Source organism: Hyperolius riggenbachi, chromosome 1 (assembly GCF_040937935.1).
Source record: "Hyperolius riggenbachi isolate aHypRig1 chromosome 1, aHypRig1.pri, whole genome shotgun sequence".
NCBI lineage: Eukaryota > Metazoa > Chordata > Amphibia > Anura > Hyperoliidae > Hyperolius > Hyperolius riggenbachi.
Genome location: NC_090646.1, coordinates 191,161,553 through 191,188,028, shown reverse-complemented (window position 1 = coordinate 191,188,028; position 26,476 = coordinate 191,161,553). Strand labels below are relative to the sequence as shown.

Genomic DNA, 26,476 nt, shown 5'->3' with positions numbered 1-26,476 from the left:
GTCCCCACCGCAACCAACAACCCCTTAGAAGAAAAGAACAGGAGAGAAAGAAAAGGTGAACAGATGAAAAAACAGTTTAAATGATTGTGTAACACACCACATAAATTTCTTAGGAGATATGGGTGGCCATATCTCCCAAACATTTGGCCCGAAACTGGCCTTAACGTGGAAATACCTAGCCATTCTTTCCGAAAGCCCGAATGACTTACGGAATCGGGGTGGCAAAACGCCCTGGGGTAAGAGAGTCCACTCCATGGAGAGAAGTGAAGTCGCTGCCCCGTGGCCCCATGTGCAAACCTTCTTTAAGATAAATACCCCTTTTATGAGAGGGAAGCATACATGTAAAAAACCTGAACAGTGGCTAACTAAATCAAAGATCTAAGAACTGTGCCAAAATGCAAAAAAGAGTACTGACCCGGTCCCAAACCCTGATCAATCCAAACTCCCTCCCCCAACCCCCCCTCCCCCATAGCAGAAGGAGACCCCCGTGAGTCTGTGATGGATTCAGGCAGCTAGACTGCTATCAGCTCCCCCCATGTCCTCCAAAGCGGCCCGAGGGCCCACGTGAGGGATGCAGCGGAATATCAGGAACAGCGCCTATATGGAGTTCATGGTTCCCTAAATTTTCTCCAGTCACAAAGACGATCAGGCTCCAGCAGAGCCCCCCGTCCCCCCCCCCCCCGAGCTAGGCACCTCCCTCCACACCCCCCAGGCCAGACGTCACCCCCATATAGCGTAGGATTAAGATGGCATACTATTCCCCAGAATCCGTTCAGTGAAATATTCAGTTAGAGCATGTATAAACAACATTTAAACACATCCTGAGGATCAGAGCATGAGGAATGGGAGATCGTACTGGGAGGGGGGTGCGGGGTACCATCATCACTGCAAGGAAAGCGGGGGGCGCAGGGCCGAGACACAGGGCCCCACCACAGCCAAACCCCTCCATCTCGTCCTTCCCCCTTGGGCTCAATAACAGAGGGAGTCATGGATGGTTTTCATACACTCTCCTAGGTGAGGGCCATCATACAGTCAGGGGGCATATGCCAGGAAGGCCTAGCCACTAGAGTCACCGGTTGCTTAGTTAACAGTCTTGAGGGGGAGACCGAGCCAAGTAGACTCAGAGGGATAGAAATGTCTGCCACAGATTCCCAGGGGGGAGGCGGTGGGGGCCCGGAAGGCTCAAAGCAACAAAGTACTCACACTACTGGCGCCTGGGCCTGCGGCCCTTCGGTGGTTGAGAGGGATCGAAAGAGTCCAGGTCCCATTCCGGAAGATCCACCGAGGGTAAGGAGATATCCTCAAAGAAGGTGGAAAGCTCGCGGGGATGGCGTAGGGTGGCTGTCTTCGAGCCCTTCCGGACCACAAGCTGAAAGGGGAACCCCCAGTGATAAGTGGCACCAGCCTGTTGCAGGGCTTTAACCACTTGCCGACCGCACGCTTATACCGTGCGTCGGCAAAGTGGCAGCTGCAGGACCAGCGACGCAGTACTGCGTCGCCAGCTGCAGGCTAATTAATCAGGAAGCAGCCGCTCGCGCGAGCGGCTGCTTCCTGTCAATTCACGGCGGGGGGCTCTGTGAATAGCCTGCGGGCCGCCGATGGCGGCTCGCAGGCTAAATGTAAACACAAGCGGAAATAATCCGCTTTGTTTACATTTGTACGGCGCTGCTGCGCAGCAGCGCCGTAAGGCAGATCGGCGATCCCCGGCCAATCAGCGGCCGGCGATCGCCTCCATGTGACAGGGGACGTCCTGTCACTGGCTGCACAGGACGGATAGCGTCCTGTGCAGCCTCGATCGCCGGGGGGCAGCAGGTAGGAGAGGGAGGGGGGAATTTCGCCGCGGAGGGGGGCTTTGAGGTGCCCCCCCCCCCCGCAACACCCAGCAGGCAGAAGAGATCAGACCCCCCCAGCACATCATCCCCATAGGGGGGAAAAAAGGGGGGCAATCTGATCTCTCTGCCTGCTACCTGATCTGTGTGGGGGGCTGCAGAGCCCACCCAGCACAGATCAGTAAAAACAGCGCTGGTCCTTAAGGGGGGGTAAAGGGTGGGTCATCAAGTGGTTAATCAGCGGACGAAGGGCCCAACGCTGGGCCAGAGTGGAAGGTGCCAGGTCCTGGTAGAGCGAAACGGAGGAGCCCTGCCAGCTCAGATGTTCTCTTCCTCGGGCGGCCGCCATTATTTCTTCTTTTTCTTTATAGTTATGTAGGCGGCAAATGATGTCCCTCGGTGGTTCCTGGGCGGAGGGCACAGCCCGTAAGGCTCTATGCGCGCGGTCAAACTTTATCCTCTGGTCATCCGGCCTATTGAGGACATCATTAAATATGGAGCACAGCGTAGGTATAATGTCCTCCGTTTGTACCGATTCCGGTACGCCGCGGACCCTGATATTATTCCTCCGCCCTCTGTTTTGAAGGTCCTCCAGCTGCCAACGAAAGGATTGCGAGCTTGCTAGTTGCTTTTCTCCTGCCGCGCGGAGAGACGCCACCTCAGCCTTGAGCGCAACTATGTCGGCTTCCGCTGTAGAGACACGCTCCGAGAGGCCTGTGATGTCAGCGTGGATGGCGGCAATCTCGGTTTTGGTGGATGTGACTATCCTCTCCGTCTGTTCGTCTAAGTCTTGCTTGGTGGGCAGACTGCGGAGGTAGCGCCAAATGTCCTCCAAATTACAGAGCGCCGAGGGTCCTGACTTCATGGAGGAGGATGTTGCGGCCTGGTCCACAAGTTCTCCAGGTTCCGCCATCTTGGGAGACTCGGTTCGGCTTTGGGCCTGGAAGTATCGGGTCAGCGGTCTCTGCGGCAAGGATTTCTGGCACCGATCCGTAGAGGTCTGCTTCCCAGCTCTCCTCATACCCCTTAGGGTGAGTTTTCGCTAAAATTTATGGGATTATCAGGCTATATCGAGCACATAGGGACGGGAGCTCAACTTGCATGCGTCCTCACTCTTCCATGGCCGGCTCCGCCCCCCCCAAATGGACTCCTTTTTAAAATGAAATGCTATGTTCTATATTCTGACACATTCAGCTAACGATTTCATTCCATCCATCGGTGAATTTTTACTGCTGTTTGGAATCACAGCAGACACAAAAAGGACAATTACATTTGCATGTATGGATGTGGTAAATGACATTTTGGAAGCCGGAGCAAAATTTGGTGGTTCTGGGATTTTCTCCAATTTACACAACTAGACATAATATAAACATTTCAGGGAAGCAGAGCACACAATAAAAATCTATGTACAATAACTGTGGGGAGGCCATTTGAAGGGTATGAGATCACAGCTGTGTAATTCAGCCCCCTCCATTAAACAGGTGGAGCCCCCCCCCAAAAAAAAACCCTATGGTATAAAGAGTGTTGTCCTTTTTACAGGCAATGTGAAGCTCATTTAAAGGGAACCTAAAGTGAGGGCTATTGAAGTTGCCATATTTACAGTATTTCACTTTAAGGATCCGTTTCCAGTACAAGCATGTGAATTCGCATGCTATTTTCTGGATGTGAATTCATGTGCATTCATTTGCGTCCAACTTTAACCAGTTCGCATTCAGTCGTTTTTCACTTTATGCATCCGAGCAATGTTCACCTCCCATTCTTTAGCCTATAACTTTATTACTACTTATCACAATGAACTGATCTATATCTTGTTTTTTCCGCCACCAATTAGGCTTTCTTTGGGGGGTACATTTTACTAAGAGCCACTTTACTGTAAATGCATTTTAAAAGGAAGAATAAGAAAAAAAACGGCAAAAAATCATTATTTCTCACTTTTCGGCAATTATAGTTTTAAAATAAAACATGCCTCCATATTTAAAACTCACGTATTGTATATGCCCATTTGTCCCGGTTATTACACCGTTTAAATTATGTCCCTATCATGTATGGCGATATTTTATTTGGAAATAACAGTGCATTTTTTCCGTTTTGCATTCATCACGATTTGCAAGCTTATAATAAAAAAAAATTGAAATATTTCATCTTTACATAGATATTTAAAAAGTTTAGACCCTTAGGTAAATATTTGTGGTTTTTTTTTTTTAATTGTAATGTTTTTTTGTTTTTTTTTTTTCAATTAAACATTTTATGTGGGTATTTTTGGGAGGGTGGGATTTAAATTGTATTTTTTTTTAGTAAATATGTGTATTTTTATTTTTATTTAACATTTAGCTGTAGTTTACTTTCTGGCCACAAGATGGCAGCCATGAGTTTGTTTACAGTGACGTCACTCTAAGCGTAACACGTACGCTTAGAGCGACGTAGGGGAAATAGGAAGCAGAAAAAGCTAGGCTTCTGAGAGAAGCTGTCGCTTTTTCTGCGGGGGAGAGGAATCAGTGATCGGGCACCGTTGCCCGATTCACTGATTCGCTGGCTAACAAACCGCGGGCCGGGAGCGCGCGTGCACGCGCGCGATCGGCCGCAGGAACGCGCAGAAGCGCACATGGCGCTTCTGGCACATGTCAAATAGTTAAAGTTAGGCAAAAGGCCCGTACACACGCCTGACCGCAGTGTCTGCAGACTGATACTGCTGTTGCTGAGCGATCCGCCGGGCGGATCGCTCAGAAACGGCCTTATCAGTTCGCCGACAGACTGTACACACGCCGGACTGTCTGCTGAAAACCCGCCCAGCGGGAGGTGACGACGGACCCGTCGTTGCCTGCAGTCAAGCGTGTACGGGCCTATAGAAACCGGTTAAAGCGGACCCAAACCAAACATTTTTTTTAATTTAAAAATATTTAGTTGCACCACTCTGACACATACACAGATAAACACTCCTTCAACCCTTTGAGCATTTCAGTGCATGCTTTTCACCCTTCTCCTTTTATAACTAGGATTATCCAGGTGGCAGCCATTAGCAATTCCTCCTTTGCCAGACACAATCTACTCCACCAGTTTGCCGGATTCTATCCCGGCAATATGAAAGGAAGGGAAGGGTTCCTCCAATAAATGTAAAATATTTTATATTTGTCGTCATGCAGCTGAAAAAAGGCTGCTATTTATCATTCTAATTTAGAAAATAGATTTTATTTCTGAAATCTTGTATTTTTAATTTGGGTCCACTTTAACCACCCTGGCGTTCTATTAAGATCGCCAGGGCGGCTGCGGGAGGGTTTTTTTAAATTAAAAAAAACTATTTCATGCAGCCAACTGAAAGTTGGCTGCATGAAAGCCCACTAGAGGGCGCTCCGGAGGCGTTCTTCCGATCGCCTCCGGCGCCCAGAATAATTGTTTAGATCGTCGCCATAGCGACGAGCGGAGTGACGTCATGGACGTCAGCCGACGTCCTGACGTCAGCCGCCTCCGATCCAGCCCTTAGCGCTGGCCGGAACTTTTTGTTCCGGCTACGCTGGGCTCAGGCGGCTGGGGGGACCCTCTTTCGCCGCTGCTCGCGGCGAATCGCCGCAGAGCGGCGGCGATTGGGCAGCACACGCGGCTGGCAAAGTGCCGGCTGCGTGTGCTGCTCTTTATTTGAACAAAATCGGCCCAGAAGGTGCTGAGCGGCAGCCATCGGCGGTGATGGACGAGCTGAGCTCGTCCATACCGCTAAGATGGTTAAAGTAGACTATGAAGTGCTATAGAATATAGATGATCGGCTTTAAATAGATAGGAATATTCACAGGAGCCTTTGTGTTTATTTTGTGTACACTTAACCTTTGTTTGTGGAACACACATGTCTGAACTATATGGCTCATAATCTCACGTTACTGAGCTCGTGACAGTTACCTCATTTACAGCTCATTAATTTCTATATGCTAAATGAGGCAGTTTACAACAAAAGGTAATTTACTTAGAAGCAACAAGGAAACATTGAACAGATAGTGTAATGAGAATAATTCTGAGAATGATTTACAAAAAAGTGATTGCATTCACTACCACAAAGGGTACTGCAGGCTGCTTCCAGCAGATGTTATGCCTGTTCCTCTGAGTAAAGGTGGCCATACATGGTACAATTTTTTTTTTTTTTTTTTTTTTTTTTTTTTTCCCCCGATTAGATGATTTAGTTTGATTATTCCGTTAGATCGAATATAAAGATTTTTCCAGCATGTCCGGACAGAATTTTTCTCGAAAAAACGGGATAATCGTTCGAATTTCTTGATCGAAAAAATGTTTTTCAACTTTTATTCAATTTTGATCATTTAGGCTGGTTTCACAGTGGGACGTTACAGGCGCACGTTAGAGCAGCCTGTAACGCAGCCCACCGCACAGTAATGAAAAATCAATGAGGCTGTTACATTGTAACGCTGCGTCACAAGACAACGTACTGCATGCAGTACTTTGGACGCGGTTGAGCCGCGTTAGACTGCTTGCACATGCTCAGTAATGTTGGGGAGGAGCGGAGAGCAGCCAGGCACATGGCTAATTATGCACTGCACGTTGTGACGTGCAGTGTTTACATCCTGGAGCAGCCGCTCTGTGCGGCGATTGGCCGGCGGGACCACGTGATGCCGCATGCGCACAAGAGTGCGCATCACGGCATCACTGACGCCAGAGTGAGCTGCACAACGCGGCTCACTCTGACGTCCAGATCCAGCACCACCAGGCGTTGAGTTAGGGGGACGTTATGCGACCTTAACGCCCCCTCTAACGCAACGTCCTGGTGTGAAATTAGCCTTAGATCGAATAAACGGGATAATCTAACATTTTTATTGTACCATGTATAGCCACCATAAAACCAGTTATTCACACAGGAATACTGCACAAAAATTAAAAATTACAATTCTCAAGTCCTGGTAGTCTGATAACATGACAGAATAAAGCTTATTGACTGCACCACCACCTAAAATTCAAAAGTATTTTGAGGTTTCCTATTGATTATAATACACATAAAATAATTAATCCAAATTCCATCCTCTTCCATAGGAAAAGGGTACCGTGAAAAATAACCTCAGGCATACCAAAAGTAAACCTACATCAGTGATCTGCAAACTTGGCTCTCCAGCTGTTAAAGGGAACCTGAAGCAAGTCAAATTTTTAAATAAACACATGACGCAGCTGCAAATGAATATTACATACTTACCTCACCATCAGTTCCTCTCAGAAGCTCACCATTTTCTTCTTACAGTGATACCTTCCAGTTCTGACAATATTTTGTCAGACCTGAAATCTACCAGTTGATGTCAGTTTGTCAGTTATATATCAGCAGCTGTCAGTTACAACTGTATGTGCAAGGTAATGTCCATGTTTCCCTAGGGCTCAAGTGGACGGTATTATTTTAACAGTGTGCTGACCAGGAAGCTGTTATGGGGTAATGACCATTTTTAAAATGGAGGACGGAGATTTCCATTGATCACAGTGATCAAATAGGACACAGGAGAAGAGAAAGAGATTGAGGAGTAGATTACACAGGAGGTATGTATGACCTGTGTATGCTTATTTTGACTTTTAATTTTCAGTTCAGGTTCTCTTTAAGGAACTACAAGTCCCACAATGCATTGCAGGAGTCTGACGGCTACAGTCATGATTCATAAAGGCAAATGCATCGTGGGACTTGTAATTCCTTAACAGCTGGAGAGCCAAGTTTGCCGATCACTGACCTACATCCAGCATGGGGACAGTGTTCCTATACTGTGCGATGCCTTTTATATGCAGAAATTGGGGTTACTGGAGCCTCATGTTTGTTCATGTGTATGGCTGCTCTTCATTGGGTAATGCTGACAGAAAACAATTACCATGACAGAGAAAAACTTCTGCTAAGCCTTCAGCAAAACTGGCATTTGGTTATGTGTAATGCTGGGCACACATATTCTAATCTTGTACCTGATGTGTGCGGCTCATTTTCAGCATTTGTTGGTGACAAAAGATCCATCATTTATTATTCGGAGTCGTCCACACTGAAGTGACTGCTGTAAGATCAGCAGAATGGAATTCCCTTTCAGCTGTTTGTGTGTGTTACTGGCACATTTTTCACAAAAAAGGGGGGACAACTAGAATGTGACTTATCAAAATAAATTCCAGATATTGGAGCAAATGTTTTACTACAGTTCTGGATGTGACGTGTGCACCCTGTGACTGCGGGTGGTCCCAGAAGACAGTAGATGCTACCACTTGGGGCCAGGATAGCTTGGTAGTATTTGAGGAAAGTAGCTTTCATTCCCTCTGCCACCTGTTAGCCTGCACCATGCTGGGCTGTGAGGCAAACTCCATTCTCATACTTCTGTGGCCGCCTCCTTTTCAGCTGTTAGGGTTCTGCAGAAGTCTGGCTGGCCTAATGTATAATTAGCAAATTATACATCAGCTGTTAGACCAAACTGTGGGCCCTGTCTAAATTTAGAGAAGTGGGGAAGGTATAAAAGGAGGAATCTGCAGCATCCAGTACACGTTGGTTCTTGCCCACCCACGTTCTGTTTTCCTCTCTGCAGTGACTCTGCATGTACAAAACATTTTACTTTTTCAGTTCAGTGACCGAGCATGAATCCTCCCAAGCAGCTGCACCATACGTGGTCCTTCAGCATAGGAGTTGATGTGTTCCCAGCATTCTGTGCTGTGTGTCAGCCACATTGGGTGGTCTCTAATGGTTTGAGTTACAGAAGCAGAAGCTTGGCAGCACCATCATTCTCATTCTCTTAAGGAATTGGCTGCACGCATTGAAGGTAGTTCAACAGTGTGTGGAAGAGCAGAAGCAAGTATATTGTACTTTTACAATATACTTTCACAGAAATGAACCAGCACAGCTTTCATAAAGGCCAGACTGAAGCCCAGAATCTCTGGCTATACGCTTATAGATTTGCAACAGATTCGATCATCAGATGCCTGTCAGGTCGACTCTGACAGGAATCTATCTGATGTGTGCCACACACTAGGAACAGATTTCCAATAGATTTCAGAGTGAAATCTGTTGAAAATTGATCGAAATGCATTATTGCACCATTCAATCCAATGCAGTTGCTGCCAGCAGCCAATCGACCTAGATTTTCCATCCGGTCCGATCAAGCAAATCAATCAACTGATCGATCATGCTTTCTGCTGCATCGATTTCTAGCAAATTCGGTCAAATCGACCAGTGTATGGGCCCCTTTAAAAGTCTGTGTTATAATTTAATCTGCAATTGTGTGGAAAGGGTTGCCGAAGGAATAACTTCCTCTGGTCAGATTGGAGAGGATCATTTTGCCACGTCAGGGAGATACTGGTGTGTGTGTAAAGGGTTCCTTAGACTAGGTTCACACTTCACATGGGAGCTGATGTTTCTGCGATGGGCAAACTGACGTGTCGACTGATCGTACGTTAACTATAGGATTTATGAGATTCATTGCTGCGTCTGTTATGGGGTAAAATACAGTCTTGGCCTGCACGGCTTGGTACAAAACATGGGACATGTCATGGATGGAAAAGCTTTGTATGACGTGGCTGGTGCAGTGGACACTAACGGATCATTCACAGCTACCCAGGACTACATGGATTCTCTCATGGCGGAACCTACAAGGGTTGAGATGTATATACTGGGCAGTAAGTGAACAGTCTCCAGGGTGATGTGTTGGAAGGCAGAACTTGGACAAAGACCAAATTGTAATGGCTAAACTGGATTAGAGCATTTCCAATACAGCCAGTCATTTGGGGCATTTCCAGAGTTCAGTTGGTACCTAACAAATGGTACAGGAAAGGCCACTGTCTAACCAGTGAGTGTGTTGTGGTTCCAAGGGTCATGGATATGTGTAGAGCAATGCCTTTCTGGTCCCTTCCCAGAGAAGCAAAAATCGTAACATAAAGGGGACATGCAATTATTTTTATTGCGCATGTATAGGTATTATCTTGGAATATTGCAAAGCAATTGTTATGTTTAACCAGATCTGGACCGCAGTAGATGGGTTGAATCTATGCTGCGTCTGCGGCTCACTTGTTCTGATTGGCTTGGTTGTCCTGAGCTGATCCCTGCTTGCTGCTGCCACAGGCTCTGCTGACATGTGACAGCCGAGCTTCCTCCTATCGGTAAGGATCCAACTTGTGACAGGGCACCCACAGCCAGCATAAATGGTTTTGCTGCCTAATGCAGCTATGCAGAGGGACGCAAGGAACATATTTTTTTTTGTTTTATTTATTTACCTGTTTGGATGGCTTTATCAGCTTCTTCTCCTTCTCCCACAGTGCTGCAGTCCCAACAGCCTCTTCTGAGTTCAGGTCACCTGGTATTACATGTGATCGGGGCTCAGAAGATTGGGTCAGCGCTACAGTGTTTCCCGGTGGTGGAACAGGAGTGACAGGGAATGCACTACACAGGTTTTGATCTGCCTTTTTTCTGAACCTTTGGAGAAAAATTCAAATGCAGCAGTGCGAAGAGTTCTCCCAAGATTTACATTATCCTGGCAGTGACCTTGCAGCAGGATCCAGATTAGGTGTAAAATAATCAACACAATTTTGCTCCAGATGCAGCTGAATGTAGTCTGGTCTTTAAAGTGACCTTTGAACAAACCTAAACTAATGGTGCTGAATGCAGCCCCATGTTAGGCTTTTAAGATAGTTCTACATACTCAGTGTTCTAAAGGTTTCCCATTAAGGGCCCGCTTGCACTAGTGTAGTGGATGCGAGGCGATCGCCACATCACCTCACATCCCTCCATAGGTAGTTCCGGTTGTCTTTTATACAACCGGATGTGGCGTCAAGCGGATTCCCGTCGGCAGCTATGGGGATCGGATGCGTGCTGCGGAAGACTGCAGCATGCTATCCATAATTTCCCCCCCAGATTGCATGGGTAAATTCGCGTCAATGGAAACTACTCAATTGTCAATTGGTTGCAGTTTCCTTGCGATGCGGAACGGTTTCCGCATAGCAACGAATCTAGTGGAGACTGGCCCAAACTGCACAATACAAATGCCAAACTACCACTAGCTAATTTGAACAGATTAGTGGAATCAATTAGTTTTTCAATCTGATCAGATTGGTTGGCGGTAATTTGGATATTTAATGGGGTTGGGGGAAGGTGAGAGGATAAAGTAGCCTCCAAAATTGCTGCGCCTGTGGGCCGCACTGGACCTCAGGGTCAAGATGCTGGAATGAGAAATTCATTCTCTCATTCACAGCGTGCAGGAGGTGGGGGAGTGGCGGGGGCGTGGCCAGGGAGGGAGAGCTGCCCAATGGCAGCATTGGAAACCCTGCAGGAACACGTCCCTGGAGGGTCTAAGTAGACAGTTACACAATTAAATCTTTGTGAATGAGCTTTACTATGATTTTGTATTTGTATCCATGTAAGAATCTTTCACTTATGAGTACTGAAGGGTTTAAAAAAAGTCTTCTACTGTCCTGTTTTGGCGGTTTCTTCTTTAGATGAATATACCATGGCTTTGGGTTAATAACCACCTAAGCAGAAGTATTTCTTTTTTGTACTGATGACAGCTTTATCTCTTCAAATAGTATGTGTGTTTTTGTGTCATGTCGTACGAATGAGGATTTCTTGTGCCAGAATAAACAAGCAAGCTTGTAAAGAAAGCAAGTGTATAGAAGCTAAATATAGGAAAAACTGCAGCTATAAATGACCCTCAATACCACTCCAAGCAATTTGTGGCACACTGTTATTTGCTTGGGTGTGGCGTCATGAGTTGATTTGTAACTCTGCCTCCTTTACAGCTTGAAGTTGTAGACTGTTCATGATTTACCATATATCAGGTTCTTCTCAGATTAAATGTGATCTTCGCATTTAAATATTCAGTTTAAAAATAAAAAACTTGTGAATGCAACGTGTGGTGTTCTAATGATCTGAGGGAATACATGGCCACATACAATTAAAAAAAATAAATTTTCATTTCAGGGATTACAATCACATTTTCTGATTGGTCAAATGTTTGAAATGTTACAATCAATGTACCACACACAAGTGCTTTTTAAGCATACCTGAAGTGGATTTAATAAGCATGCTGCTTATGTTTAAAGCTGAATGTTCCCCCAACCCTGCCCAGCCAGTAAGGAGACTTCATGCCCACCCATAGGTGGTGAAATATACAGGAATCTGACTAGATAGGGAGTGGAAAGATGCTGACTGCTAGAATTGATCGCTTTTGAATGCCAAAATGTTAAAGTACATTATGTCTTCCTATTCACTGCTCTACCCAATGCAACTTTATGATGTGCTCCTCTTACTTGGTCTTAGGCTAGGTCCACACTTGTCCCCTGCAGAACGGATCCGTTTTGTAAACCATTTTTTTTCTCTGTTTTGAGAGAAATGGGGTATTTTTGCAGGGACGTTTCCAGTTCATGGAGACGTCCCCAGTCCTTGCCGTGGGTGGAGGGCCGCCATGATGAAGGGAAGGGCAGGCAGGAAGGGGCAGCGGTGGGGAGGGGTCGGTCCTCCCTCCCTCACCTGGGTCCCCCCCTTCCCCGCTCCCTCTCCAGCTAGTTTCAATCATTTAAAAATCGTCTAAAATCAATATAATGTAGCAGGCAGGGAACTTCCTTGCGCTCCACTGCTTGCCACGTCCTTTCCTGTAATGCCGGCCAATGAACATCAGAGGACGGCATTACAGGAAGTGACGCGGTAGCAGTGGGACGCAAGGAAGTAAGTTCCCCGCTCGCCGCCTGCTACATTATATTGATTTTAAATGATTGAAACTAACTGGAGGGGTAGCGAGGACCCAGGGGGGCGCCCCCGCTAACCGCTGCCACCCTTCTTGCCTGCTATTACCCCCCAGCATGGAAATCCGTTTTCCCATTGCCCGCCATTACCCCTCCATGTATCAGGGTCCAAAATGGCGTGAAAATGCAGCAGATCCGGACCTTCAGTTCAGGTTTTGAAACCGGCAGACGGATCCGTTTTTTTTTTCAGACACTATTGCTGTCAAATAGACCAGCAGGGCTGCCAGGCAACTGGTATGATTTAGGAAGTGAATGTCAGCATCCATATCCTTCTCATTTCTGTTGTCATTGAGGCACTATGGGGTTCATGCAGTAAGACTGGAGAATATAATGGCACAATCAAACTGTGTGTTGCAATGCACCCAAGTTATGATGTACATGTAATACAAAATGCGCTACACATGTTAAATTGTGTGCTACATTTCAAAGCCTGCATGATGCCCGTGCAACTTGTGCGGTTTGCATAGATCATTCAAGCACTTGTATGCAGCACATTTGGATAACTGCATCTATTGCATTAAGGGGATCGGAACATGCCTATATCGTTGTGTGGGCAGTGCATTTATGTGCCAATTGGATAGTGTGAATAGCAATCTAAGCCATCCAGCCAACCTGGACTGAATTTTTGTTGCATTCTGTCTTAACCCTTGGTTGTTGTGCCAGAATATGGTTCATAGACAGGTATACTGCTGCACTTTACTGAGGATAGAGCTGGACCTGGGCAACCACCCCATAAGTCAAACAAAATTAAGAGGGGTCCGCTTCAATGTCGCATGAGTTTTATTCAGAACTTATCCCAGAACACCAAAGGAACATGTTGCTGACATTCAAGCAGCAAAATGATGTCCCGCTACACCGTGGGTTGAGTATAACATTTTCTTCAATTTTATTAGCACATCAGTAGATACACAGCAGGCTCATGCGTATTGGAGCTCTAAATGGCTCCTTAATCATAGCATGATTAAGGCTATGATTAAGGAGCCATTTAGAGCTTCAATACGCGTGAGCCTGCTGTGTATCTACTGATGTGCTAATAAAATTGCAGAAAATGTTATACTCAACCCACAGTGTAGCGGGATATCCTTCGTTTTGTTGCTTGAATTGAGACCATATGATCCCTGCTCCCTTGGGTCATGTATCGGTGGAGGTAACGATCCTCTCCTTTCTTCACCATATCGCTGACATGTTTCGGACCTGGATCGGTCCTTAATCATAGCACCTATGTGCTACCTATGTGCTATGATTAAGGACCGATCCAGGTCCGAAACATGTCAGCGATATGTTCCTTTGCTGTTCTGGGAGAAGTTCTGAATAAAAGTCGTGTGACATTGAAGTAGACTCCTCTTAATTTTGTGTGCCAGAATATACCATAAACAAACATGACGGATTTGTGGGAGCCTCAAAGAGGAGTTAGACTTATGAGCACTAGCTAGGGAGTAACGAGGTGCCTGCGCATAGGAAGCCATTCAAATTCAGAATTAAAATGAGGCTTAATTGCCTCAGGTGTGAGCATGGGAGACAGGGGTTACTTACCCAGAAGTCCAGCTTCTATGCGTCTCAATTCACTTGCAAGTATGGGCAGGGGTGCTATGTCTCATGGATCAATGCAACAGGGGAGAACCTCTTGTTCAGTCAAAAAAAAAAACCTTAATCTTATTTGATGGATCTAGTTCAGCTGTGACAGCCTTCGTACTGTAAGTCTAAGAGCTGGTCAATCATGTTAAAGTACATCCGAGATGAAAATAAACTGATGAGAAAAACTGTATCCATCCGCTTTCTCCTAAAAATGACTTTTTTACATATCCCAGAGTTTTATTATATACATTTTAAAGGGACCCTGAGCAGTAAAAATCAACAAAATTGGTACTTACTTGGGGCTTTCTCCAGCCCACCATAGGTCGGGAGTTCCCCGGGCGGCGCCCTGGCTCCTCTCCCGGTCCCTCCGCTGCATACCGCACTGGCGACACCGGGGTCGGGTGTCGGGCTCCCACTTCCTTAACGGTGATGCTCTTCGTCATCACGGCGGTCAGAGTGACGGTACTGCGCATGCGCGGCCGGCCGCCGTGATGAAGAGCGTCACCGTTAAGGAAGTAGGAGCCCGACACCCGGTGCGGTATGCGGCGGAGGGACTGGGAGAGGAGCCAGCATGTCTGGGGACCTACCGACCTACAGTGGGCTGGAGAAAGCCCCAGGTAAGTACCAATTTCGTTTATTTTTACTGCTCAGGGTCCCTTTAAATCTAGTTTAAGTTTTTACTGTTTCATTGTCTCTGTTAATTGACACCTTCATTGAAGTATGCCAGAGCTCAAATCTATGAATTATTGACCCTTTTTCTCTTCCCAGCTCTCAGAAGCCATTTACTGACAGAAAAGTATTTTGTGGCTGTAATTACTTATCAGTGAGGATTATGCTATAGTCTGACCCGATCCCGACCCAGACAGAAACTCACTAGCATGCCTGTTTAACTCTTTCAGGCAGAGAAAGAAAAAAACCCAAAGCCTAGTTATTTGTGTGCTTGGCACTATACATACATATGTCTGTCTCATCATGTCACATGTCACCTCGGTTGTCCTTTAATGGCCCATACACACGGGCTACAACTGTCGCCGCAACCACGTGGCACGCACGTGTTGCAACGACAGGTCACCCGTGTGTATGACGGGCGCCCCGAACGTCGCCCGTCGGAGCTGTCGCCAGGTGATTGGCGCGGGCAATCGCCTGCTACAGCTGTCGCCGCAACTGTCGCTAGTCCGACGTGTGTATGCGGACTAGCGACAGTAACGCACTTACCATCGACAGAGCTTCCGGCGGGGGAGTAACCTTCGGCGACAGCTTCCGCCGCATCTCTGTCCTTCTGTGCGCCGTGTGTACGGCTGCAGCACAGAGGGACCTAGCGACGAGCTGTCGGTGTTTTTTTTTCTTTTGCGACTGGCAACATTTGTGCCTCGTGAGTACGAGGCTTAAGTCTACTTTAAAAAGGCTATTTTCAATAGTTATATTGAACTGGGAACTTTGATCTCAGGGATGCTTGCACAACATATTCACTAAGTATGCCACTTTCCATTTAGTTACTAGCTGGAAAATCTAAAAATGTTATGAAATATTTACAGGAAAATATGGAACAAGCCTGTAAAATGTAAGTGTTGAAAAAATATTTTAAGCTCCTCTGCAAACTGTAAAAAAAAAAAAGACCATACAAGGCTTTATCCTTTCCTCCCCAAGGAGTGTCCCTCCAATCATTGGCCCATATGCAATTAACCTTTTCTCCTGTTTTTATTTCTGGGAGATAATCTTCATTGTCTCTTTTTAAATTAACTTTTCAGCATTTTACAATTGAAAAAGTACCCAAATGTTGAAAAAATACGATCAAACTTATGTTGAGTATTTTCTTGCTCATGTGTTTGAAAAGCATTTTATGACGAGGTGTGAAAATATCTCAAGGTATGTGTGTGAACTCAGGAGAAAAATTTAATTGTATATGGGCTCTTGTGACTTTTTTCTTTCTCTGCTTTGGACCCCTTATCCCCCTAAATGCCACCTTCACATCCACACAAGTGAGACTTCAATGCCTTTCTTACAGCTTCTGGAGCATCAGAGAGAAAAAAGAAAAAATGCATTAGGCGCTGCAGTTAATTCTGATTTAATAGCGTTTTCGTTGTAATTGAAATCACCACTTGTGCAAAAAATCTTGCATATAAAGAGGTAGGTACAAAAGGTCATGTGCAAACGACTTGTGCATTCAAATAATTGCATGAGATGGATGTCCTACCATATCAGAAAGTGACTTCTGATAGCTTCTGGACTTAGTATCCCATAGTGGCAGCCTGAAGATCTTCCCCCAGGGAAGATCTTCGTCCAGTGATAGGATTGGTCCCATTCAGAGGAGGTGGGGTGTCAGATGAGAACACCTTCCAGATGTAAAAGTGTTTTTACTACACTGGGCAGCTTTGAACTCTGCCTGGAGTTCTACTTTCGTGTACACTATATTAAAAAGCAACTTCTCACTGCAAATGCAAAACTTTTTTTTTTTTATTTTTCCTTAGTGCAGAAGTAGACTATATTCTGCAGTGATAGTGTTTCTTATGAATGTTTTTTTTTTTTGCTTGTGGATTTTTTTTCCTTTATCAAAACCAGTTTTGCTTTGTCTTGTGCAATGTGTGAACAGTTTTAAAATTACGCAGGTTTTTAATTTTTTTTTTTTCCTCTTCCCTCCTCCATTTGCAGTTCTTCCTCCAGTTCTTGTTCCAAGGCACAGCGAGTACAACCCGCAGCACAGTCTTCTGGCCCAGTTCCGCACCATGGAGCCCAGTGAGCCACACATGCCACACAACGCCACTTTTCCAGATTCTTTCCAGCAGCCGAACAGCCACCCGTTTCCACACTCGCCGAACAGCAGCTACCCCAATTCTCCTGGAAGCAGCAGTACTTACCCCCACTCTCCAGCAAGCTCTGACCCAGGAAGTCCCTTCCAGATCCCAGGTATGCATTTGTTTTGGCTTGCAATTGATATAAAATCTGTTTTATGTAGCCCAGCCTTTAGATGCTAGTGTTGTATGTAACTTTTGTAAAGTGCATCAGAAAGGGTTATTTGGCCTAGATCATCATAAATGGCTTCTTGAAAGACTGAATCACTTTTCTATAGATCAGTGCATTTTACATTTCATTAAATGTGGTATATTTCACGTTGTAAATTGGCTGCAGTGGTTTTCCTCTTTCTGATAAATATGCTGTGGCTTGTAGAGGTAGTTTTTGCAAGCTTTGACATCGGTTAAGTCTGTTTGGCTTTAGTGCCCATTTAGATATCAGAGATAGTCTTTCAGATATAAACCTTTGATTTGACCGACGATGACTGATCAAGAGACATCAGCTATAATGCTGGGTATACACGGTAAGTTTTATGTGCCGGATCGAGCCGCTTGCTCGATCCTGGCACCTCCCCGCTCGTCCCCGCGGGCGCTCCTTATCTTCCGCTTGATTCCCCGCTATTGTCCACCCACTGGGATCGAGCGGAAAGTCGATCCGGCGGGTCATTGGACCTGTCGGAAATTATCAATCGAGCAATCAGCGGCTCGATTGATAAGGAACAAACTTACAGTGTATGCCCAGCATTATTGTTACCTGGTTATGGCCCACATTAGCATTCCATGTTATTATGGAAGTTATGGGGACACTTTGATATAACTGAACAACTTCTTCATGTAATTGTCAACTACCATTAATGTATACCTGAACTGAGAAAGATATGGGTGGCTGCCATAGTTCTTTAACAATGCAAATCGCCTTGCTGTCTTGCTGATCTTAGGCTGCCGATGTGCATGCTTTTTCTGGGTCTATGGCTAATGCTGGATCCACACGGTGCGTTCGCGCACTTCGATTTCCCGCTCGATTCCCGTCGATTCGTTTATTTCCAACATGTCTGATTTGGATTTCGATGGATCGTTAGGTCGATTTGGCATACTTTGCATGCGAATCGACCTAACGATCCATCGAAATCCAAAACGGACATGTTGGAAATAAACGAATCGACGGGAATCGAGCGGGAAATCGAAGTGCGCGAATGCACCGTGTGGATCCAGCATAAGAGTATTAGAGGTGAAAGATCAGCATAACAGCCAGGCACTATTGTATTTGGAAGTAGTTTTTTTTTTTTAGTTTTTTGCTTTCTCGTACACTATCAATGATTACAAGACCTTACTTGCAAAAAAATATACCCTCATGGCATACATATTTAAAAAGCCAAGTTCTTAAGGTAACAATGTTTTTCTTTTATATTCAGTCAGTTTTTAATTTTTTAAAAGTATTTTATTTTGGTACAGAATGTGAAAAATGTATTGCTTTTGGTTCAGTTTGTGACTAAAGAATACACAAGACATGGGCCTCAACTGCAAAACTCTCAACTCTATTTTGCTATTCATCACATTTAAAATGTTGCCACGCATGTCTCTTGTAGTTTTCATAAAACTTTTACAAGTTTGATCATAATTTTGAAAATGACTTTATGTTGTATTGTTTTTCCCTACCTATTTTTATCTGACTTGGGCCCAAGCCTTAAGACACACCCCTTTGTCATGGTTAAAATACCACATGTGCCTCATTTCGTAACAAACAGGTGGTGATATGATTTGTCGTACTGATAATTAATAGAACATTAGTAGCAAAGAAAATGGTCTCATTTTAATTTTTAGATGTCGTTATATAAAAAAAAACAAAAAAAAAAACCATTGCATAGTTCTGTCGTATTTGCCATTACAAGCCACCCTCTGTATTTGAAACTATAAAACAAGCAGAGCTAATGACAGTTTCAACTTCCCTGCAGTAAAAATATTATCTAAATCTGTCTGTTTCTTTGATGTAGAAGTACTCCAGAAAACACTGCAGCCGACCCAAGTTGGGTCGGAGAGGCTCTTTTGTATAGATAACTGAAGTTTCTTAGCGCGTCCGGTACTGGAAACCATATTAGACTATTATCTGTGCCACTGTTAGCTGTACTACACATACAAATCATTATTGCAGAAGTTTATTTTCACTTAAGATTCTGCATTGTGTTTTTACATATTTTGCTAAATAAACCGTGCAAAGTCATAGATCATTTAATCATGACCACCTTTCACGTGCCACTTGGGATTTCTTTTTTTTTTTTTTATTTAAAAAACAAAAGCCCCTTTGCAAATCGCAACTATACTCCATAGGGATAGTGAATGGTGTGCGTGATTTTAAAAGGGGGATAGTATATCTTCATTAAATTGGACATGGCAATTTCTTGAGAGAGTCAAGTATGATTAGTTTGAATTATAGGTATGTGCACCTATCCATCCACACTTCTGGAACTTGTTAGACTAAGATCTTAGGGCCATTTAAGACTTGAACTGATGCAGAACAAATGGTAAGCGCATCCGCGAGGTGAATGCGTGCCGTCCATTCCGGATCCACATGCAACAAATACACCCGTGCATTAGAAGACTGTCAAGCATTACAGCTGCAGTAAAAGGTTTGTAGTTCAGTGAATTATTGATCCCATTTCTTCTGACTCTGATTGCAACTGCCCACTTGCTTGATAAAGCCATTATTTATCCCAGTGCATGGCTAGTTTCATTCTTGACTGAGGTCACTGACACATTTGGAGTTTTTGCACATTCTTGGCTTGGTGAATTTTGTCCTTGCAGGGACCCTTCCTAAAGTGTAACTGTAGGGGAAAAAAGTTCCCATAAGAGGTAATCACCTCGGTATGGGGAAGCCTCTGGATCTTCCTGTGCTGAGATCCGATTGACTGCTAGCGTATGCACGAACTTGCTTTGGCGGAAAAAGCCAAACCCCATTGGGTCCACTCCATGCTACTGCACAAGCCTTCTATACAGTAGCATGAAACTGATTGGGTTTGACTTTCTCTGTAGCCAGAGTGATTCATTGCTGCTGCACAGGTGTAGTGCGGCTGTGCTTTCAGGGTCCCTGATCGCAAACTGCTTCTCCCTCCCGAGGCAAGTATGTTTTGTTTTTGTTTTTTTCCCCTCCCATAGCAACTCACAAGTTTACTTTAAGATTGAGAGAATTGTCATATGCAGCATAACAGGTTGTGCAGGTCATTTTAGGGGTGAATGTTATTTTAGGTAAATTCATCTCTACAGTAGACTGGTGGTTTAATGAATAAAATGTTTGGTTTTCAGCGGATACCCCTCCTCCAGCTTACATGCCTCCTGAAGACCAGATGACCCAGGACAACTCTCAGCCAATGGATACAAATATGATGGTGCCTCCCATCCCTCAAGAAATTAACAGGGCAGGTATGTGATTCTTCTTGGAATAGTTTGACTCCTTAAAGTCAAGATTGTTTTTCTGGTTTATTTTTATTGTGCAATAAACCTTTTTATTCAGTACATTTAAGAAACAGGTTTACTATTGTGGAAATGCTTAAAGAGAATCTGAGAAAGTAATGTAAAGAATTGATGCTTACCTGGGGCTCCCTCCATCTTGTGTACAGTTGCCTTCCTCGCCGTCCTCCCCAGCCATTCCATTTGTTTGCAAACTCGCCTGATATTAAGTCTCCGGACACGCTACTCGGAGTGCACTTCGAAGTGCATTTACAGTGCACCCTACTGGCGATACTGGAGCCCTAATACCGGGCACCTTTGCAGACAAACTGAGTGGCCAGGGAAGATGGCGAGGGAGGCAACTTTGTACATGGAGCTAGTGGGAGCCCCAGGTAAGTATTCTTTAAGTTACTTTGTCTCAGGGACTCTAACATTTTAGTTCCGGTCTCTAAAGGTGCCCATACATCTAGCGATTTTACAGTACAATCGACCATTCGATTTGATTTTTTTTCCCCATTAACACTCCAGGACAGGTATACATCGAGATCTGGCCCCTCCCAGGAAACAGGAAACATCCAAAAGCCTCTCAATAAATTAAAAGAATTGTCAGGTGTTCGGCAGTACGGATGTTTCCTGTTCCAGGGACAGATCTCTCCATACCAGTGCTGCAGGTCCTGTAGAGCCTGGGGGGCTAAGGGCTGTTGGCGCTGGGATGGCATTTGGGATCATTAGACTGTTATCCTATGTTGTCCACATACCTCTCTGCATGGCATGGTGTCTAGTGTTCCTGGGGGAGAGGGCTGCAGCGGGATTCTTCTACAATGGCAGTTGCCGCCAGCTGGAGGAACGATCGAGCGCTGCTAACAAAGTGGAGGCGGAAGTTGCATCAGCATTCCAGTATCCAAGATGGCGGTTTGGATACTCCCGGTTGGGCTATTTTGTCACTTCCGCCCGCCGGATTGAAGAGGCTGCGGCGTTCCTTGCACTGGTGCAGGACGCGTAATGGAGTCACAAGCGGCAGCAAGTTCAGGAGCTGGCCAGGCGGCTGCTCAGGAGCCAGAACTCAGGGGGCAGCAGCCAAAGGAGGATACTAGTAAGGTATCTGTAACATTTGAGGCATTATGATGATTTTATCGAATTTAGAAGGAATGGAGTGTGTGCCAGAATTCCCAATCTATGAAAAGTGGCTGATATCATGTCGATTTGACCAGCTTACTCGATCGAGCAGGATGCAAGGTATCGGTTGATCACACAGGAATCTGCTACTGTTCATATATCCTTCGATCATTTTTTGCATTCAGAGCATGGAAACACAACATTGGTCAGATTAGTGAAGGTAAATCGCATAGGAATCGCTTGTAATGTGTGGGTCACTAGTCGATCGACTTTCGATCAACCATACTGAAGTCGATTCCCTAATAAACTTGATTGCTTGGTTGATTCAGAATCGCTAGAGGTTTGGTTACTTTAAGACTTTTTGGAATATGCTGGCAAGAATAACCTTATCAACTGTTTGTTTACACAACACTACAAGTGGAAAGCTGAAAAAAGGGGTGATGCTCTAATGCTGAAAGTCAATGAATTCCAGACTCTGAACATGTGGATCCTTCAGTCCTGTGATCTGTAGCATGATTTAGGCTATGACCAGCCATCCTTCTCAGTCTCAGAAGAGGAATTTCTGAAATGTGTCCACTTGCCTTAAATAACCAGAGGAAATGATTCACATATTTCATGTGAAGTTTTGTCATTCTGAGTTTTTATGTGGAGATGAGAACTTTGCATTTTTTAAATAGGAAAATGGGGCTGTAAAATAAGATTGGTGTGCTCATGAAAGGCACTAATTCTGTGGTTTTATAGGATAGAAACTTTCCCCCCTCCTAGTGAAATGTTAAATTGATGGCTTGGCATCTGCTATCTTTATTTTAATGTTGTTTTTTAGCGTTGCCTGTTTTCATTTTCTGTTTTAGGAACTTGTAATGCGGTTCCCGTGGGAACAGCTTTCTCTTGGCCTGAAACTTGTTCTACTTCCCTTTCTTTACTTCACTGCTCAACACCCAGCGTTCCATTGCAGGTCATGTGTCTGGCCACCTGACCATGTGATTGCCTTTACAGAAGACTATCTTAGTTATGCACAGAGCTACTGCACTGAATTCACATTCCATTGGAGTGACTTGCTTACGGGACTAACTTGTGTGGTGGTCAAGAAGCATTGCCAATTATGATTAAAACCATGCAGTACTGCCAAGCTGGTATTACGTGCATGTTTTAGATCTTCTTCAAAAACATCAAATATTCCCCTCAATTCCTTTTGCAACACAGCATGTGTAATCACATTTAAAACATACCCATCAATAAATGCATGCTACCTATGAATTTTCCATAATCTGAGCATTGTTTTGGTAGCTGCATGAAAGGACCTGCATGTGTAAAGGTGGATGCGCAAAAAATATCGCATAGGATACAGGACTCAATTTGGAGCAATAGGCCGAGTGTTGTACAAACATGTTGCAAGGCTTTAGTCTCGATGTATTCTGTTTCTATGGGGGAGGGTGGACTGATGGCGTGGTAGAAGCTTCCAGCATGAAGGGTAATTGGGACAACAGTGGCAGAGACCATTCGGCACTTCCGATCTCTCGATGACTCATTGGGTAGACCATACACATGCTAGATTCTCGGGCAGTGATGGCTCCATCCACTCTTGCCTCAGCCAAGAACCCTCTAGCTTGTGTATGAGGCTTTAGGCTGGGTTCCGACTACATGGGTGCGCAATGGTGAGTTCACAGAATACTCTTAGCGTATACGCTGTGCCCCTTCGTGTGACCAACATGTTTCTACTACTCACGGTTGTGCATCTGTTCCGCTCTCGGCCAGTATATAGATAGGAGTCCTGGCAGAAGCAGGCTCCCATTTGGAAGGGGGGGGGGGGGTCCTCTCCTCTGCATGCATCTGGTTGTACAATAAATACAAGTTGGTACTTTAGCCTGTGCCCATCTTAGGGTTTCTTTTTTCATCCCACTGGATTTCAATGAGAACCCTGCCTAGCAACAAGGATTATCATTGGTCCATTATTCAGTGCTACCCTGACCTATTGGTTAGTGGGGAAAAAAAAATTTCTCACAAATTTAGGGGCATTAGGGACTGTTCCCACCAGGGCAACACTTCAGTGAAGCCACTAGTAGAGGTCCCATGTGGGCAACTACTGGGCAAGGGGATTATTGATTTATGTGCCAAAATATTCTGTGGCACTGTACAGAATAAGAAACATGGGGTACATAATACAATGGCATACACAAAATATACACATTGGTACATAGTAGTACAGAGTTGATAGACATAGTGATTACAGTTACAAATACTCAAGTGAGAGAGCCTTGTCCATCCAACTCTTCAGATTCCGGAGGACTTGGCCACCCTCTGAGCCTTAAAGTACCCCTGAACAGGGTTAAAAAAAGATATACTCATAATTCCTGTTTAACTTCATGTGTTGTGACATGCCTCACAGCACCTCACTCCCCCTTCAGCGCCCCATCCCCTATTCTGCTCAGTCAAAATATTCGACTTGAGCAGTACGTCGATTATGGGCTGGGAGGAAGTGTCCATTCTTCCTCCTCTGCCTGTACTTTTTTTTATTTGTTGTACTTATAAAGCGCCAACATATTGCGCAGCGCTCCGCCACCTGCACCCCCTGCTTGTAGTTCCTGATGTCAGTACCGCACACAGCACTGTGTGCGGGCTTCTGATAATTGAAGTCAGAACGATAGTGTATATTAGTACGCTATCATTCTGACTTCAATGATCACAAGCCCGCACACAATGCTGCTTCCCTGCGCGCTGTGTGCAGTACTGACATCGGGAACTATAAGCGGCGAGTGCAGGATGGGCAGAGAGGAGGAAGTACAGACACTTCCTCCTAGCCCAATCCAAAAGACTCTGTGCAGCGGGGGATAGAGGGGGAGGGGGATCGTGCTGTGACATGTCACAGCAGAATAAAATAACATCTAAAAGGTATATTGTTCAAAACCCCGTTCAGGTGTACTTTAAGCAAATGGAGACATGGATACTCTCGCTTTGAGGGATGAGAACCTGGAGGCTGTTGGTTTTAAAAGCTTAGAGGGTTTCTTATGAATATTTATTTGGTAGCGTATACAGTAATTTTCTAGTAATGGTTAGGATCCTTGCATTATGGATCTCCGTCTATTTTGCTTGTAGACCCAGAGTAAAAAGACATTTCTTCCTATTGGTAAAATAGGTGTTCTACAAATGAATAAGCACTCTGTTGCTTGTGAATACCCTACTTCTCTAAACAGACTCTTTTATATTGGCTTATTTCACTTTCTTGGCTTTTCTTATGGTCCTGTAATTGCTTACATTTTTAACAAATGCCCCAATGCTGAACAGTTAACCTAAATCCGATTCCAAGTGCTCAGCAGCCTATTCTGCTGGAGATTTGTTGGTCCTGAGAGATTTCATTTAACAAGCTGCATCCTGTCGGTAGAATTGGGTGATTTCCATTGTTGGCCTTTGCTGGGAACAGAGAGACACATCGCACCTGCTCTGCATGACTTATAGCAAACGTAAGGAAGTTGTGTGAGAAATCTGTAAGATACGCTGCCAGCTGGCAATTCTTCTGGGATGAATCATCCCTCTCTCACAAAGTTTGAGAAGGCTTCAGCCTTGTTACTGGTATCTGATGTGTGAAAGTGAAGTAACCCTTAATAACAAGGATAATTTTAATTATGTTGGTGATGTGGTGCTGTAAGATGCAGCAAAATGACACAGGGATGGTGTCTGCAGTTGTAGCACTTGTCTGTTTTTTTGCCTTACAGGTGCATAATCTATGTACTGCAGCTTGTGTGTAGCTGTCTTATATAGAATCTGTTTGCTTAACCCATTCACAGCCATCATACGATTGAACTAAAATAGTTTGGATAATTCCTGTTAACTTGGTGTTAATGCAAAATGCATAGTATAGCATATATAGTATTTACTGTTGGTTGTGGACGTTCTTAGCTTTACTACATACTCACAATTGTCTCACAATCATGTTTAGATGCATTGCTAGGCAACAGCCAAGCAACACGTTCTGTACCTAAGGAACCATGGAGCTGCCAGAGGATCCCTGTATGCACATACAGGTTTTCAGCTGAGTCAGCCCAGTTTTAACCCCAATTCCAAGACTTTTCTTTTCGGAAACCTCTTGCTTCTTCCAACATCAAATGCCGGTAGATTTTTAAGTAGGGGAAAAAAAAAAGTTTAGGGATACGTGGAGCGAACATCAGGACTGCATGAGCAGTATATTGATGCACATAGCTGTGGTTTGATTTTCAAGCTGACTTGGGCTTCTTATACACTACAAATCACAATTAAGATTTAGGATTCAATTTTGCGTTTTTTTTTTCACTCACTGGATGCTAGCAACAAAATAAGAAAAACGCAGCATGCAGGACGTAATCGCATCAAAAATCTGAACCACAGGTAAAATCGCATCGGAATTGCATGCAGTGTAAAAGAGGCCTCATAGTGCATGTGATTTGCAACTTCCTGATGTGTATGTTTATAAGAATATTTGGGAACGGAATTGAGATTGCATCACCTTGTCTGCTAGGGTCACCTCACAGGGTGGTGATTACTGCAAAGGTAAAAAGCCTTAATGCGTAATTTTTTCTTATTGTGGCAAAATACATTGTAATTGGACATATACAAAATGTTCAGGGGAAGAACAAAAATTCAAATGGAGGGGAGCATGAGATGCAAAATAGAGAAATGAGGGTGTCAAGACCCAAACCCCAGAGCCTCCTCGGGAGCACCAATCCAAAGTAACAAACAGGTCGTCACCACAAGTGTATTTAAAGCTCTTTATTCCATGTGATACATGGCAGCAGTGACTGACATTATTAAAGGGAGCCCTATCCCGAAACAGCAGTCTATCACTGCTGCCATTTATCACATGGAATAAAGAGCTTTAAATACTCTTGTGGTGCTGACCCATTTTGTTACTTTCAGGGAACAAAAATAAACCATCTGAAATGTTTTTCTACTGTGGGAAAATATGTCCAAAAGTAACACTGACAAATGCAAAATGTGATGGTTTATGTTATGGCATGGCAAAATTTCTGGAGGTAT

At 44.6% G+C, this 26,476-nt stretch overlaps 1 protein-coding gene across 1 annotated transcript in view; it reads left to right on the top strand.

Annotated features, from left to right (window-relative positions):
* Positions 1-26,476, top strand: part of SMAD1 (SMAD family member 1) — a 101,364-nt gene that overhangs the window by 57,480 nt on the left and 17,408 nt on the right. The window contains exons 3-4 of the mRNA XM_068279332.1: positions 16,773-17,027; positions 20,210-20,326. Of these exons, the coding sequence (XP_068135433.1) occupies positions 16,773-17,027; positions 20,210-20,326 (372 nt within the window). The remainder of the gene's footprint in view (positions 1-16,772; positions 17,028-20,209; positions 20,327-26,476) is intronic.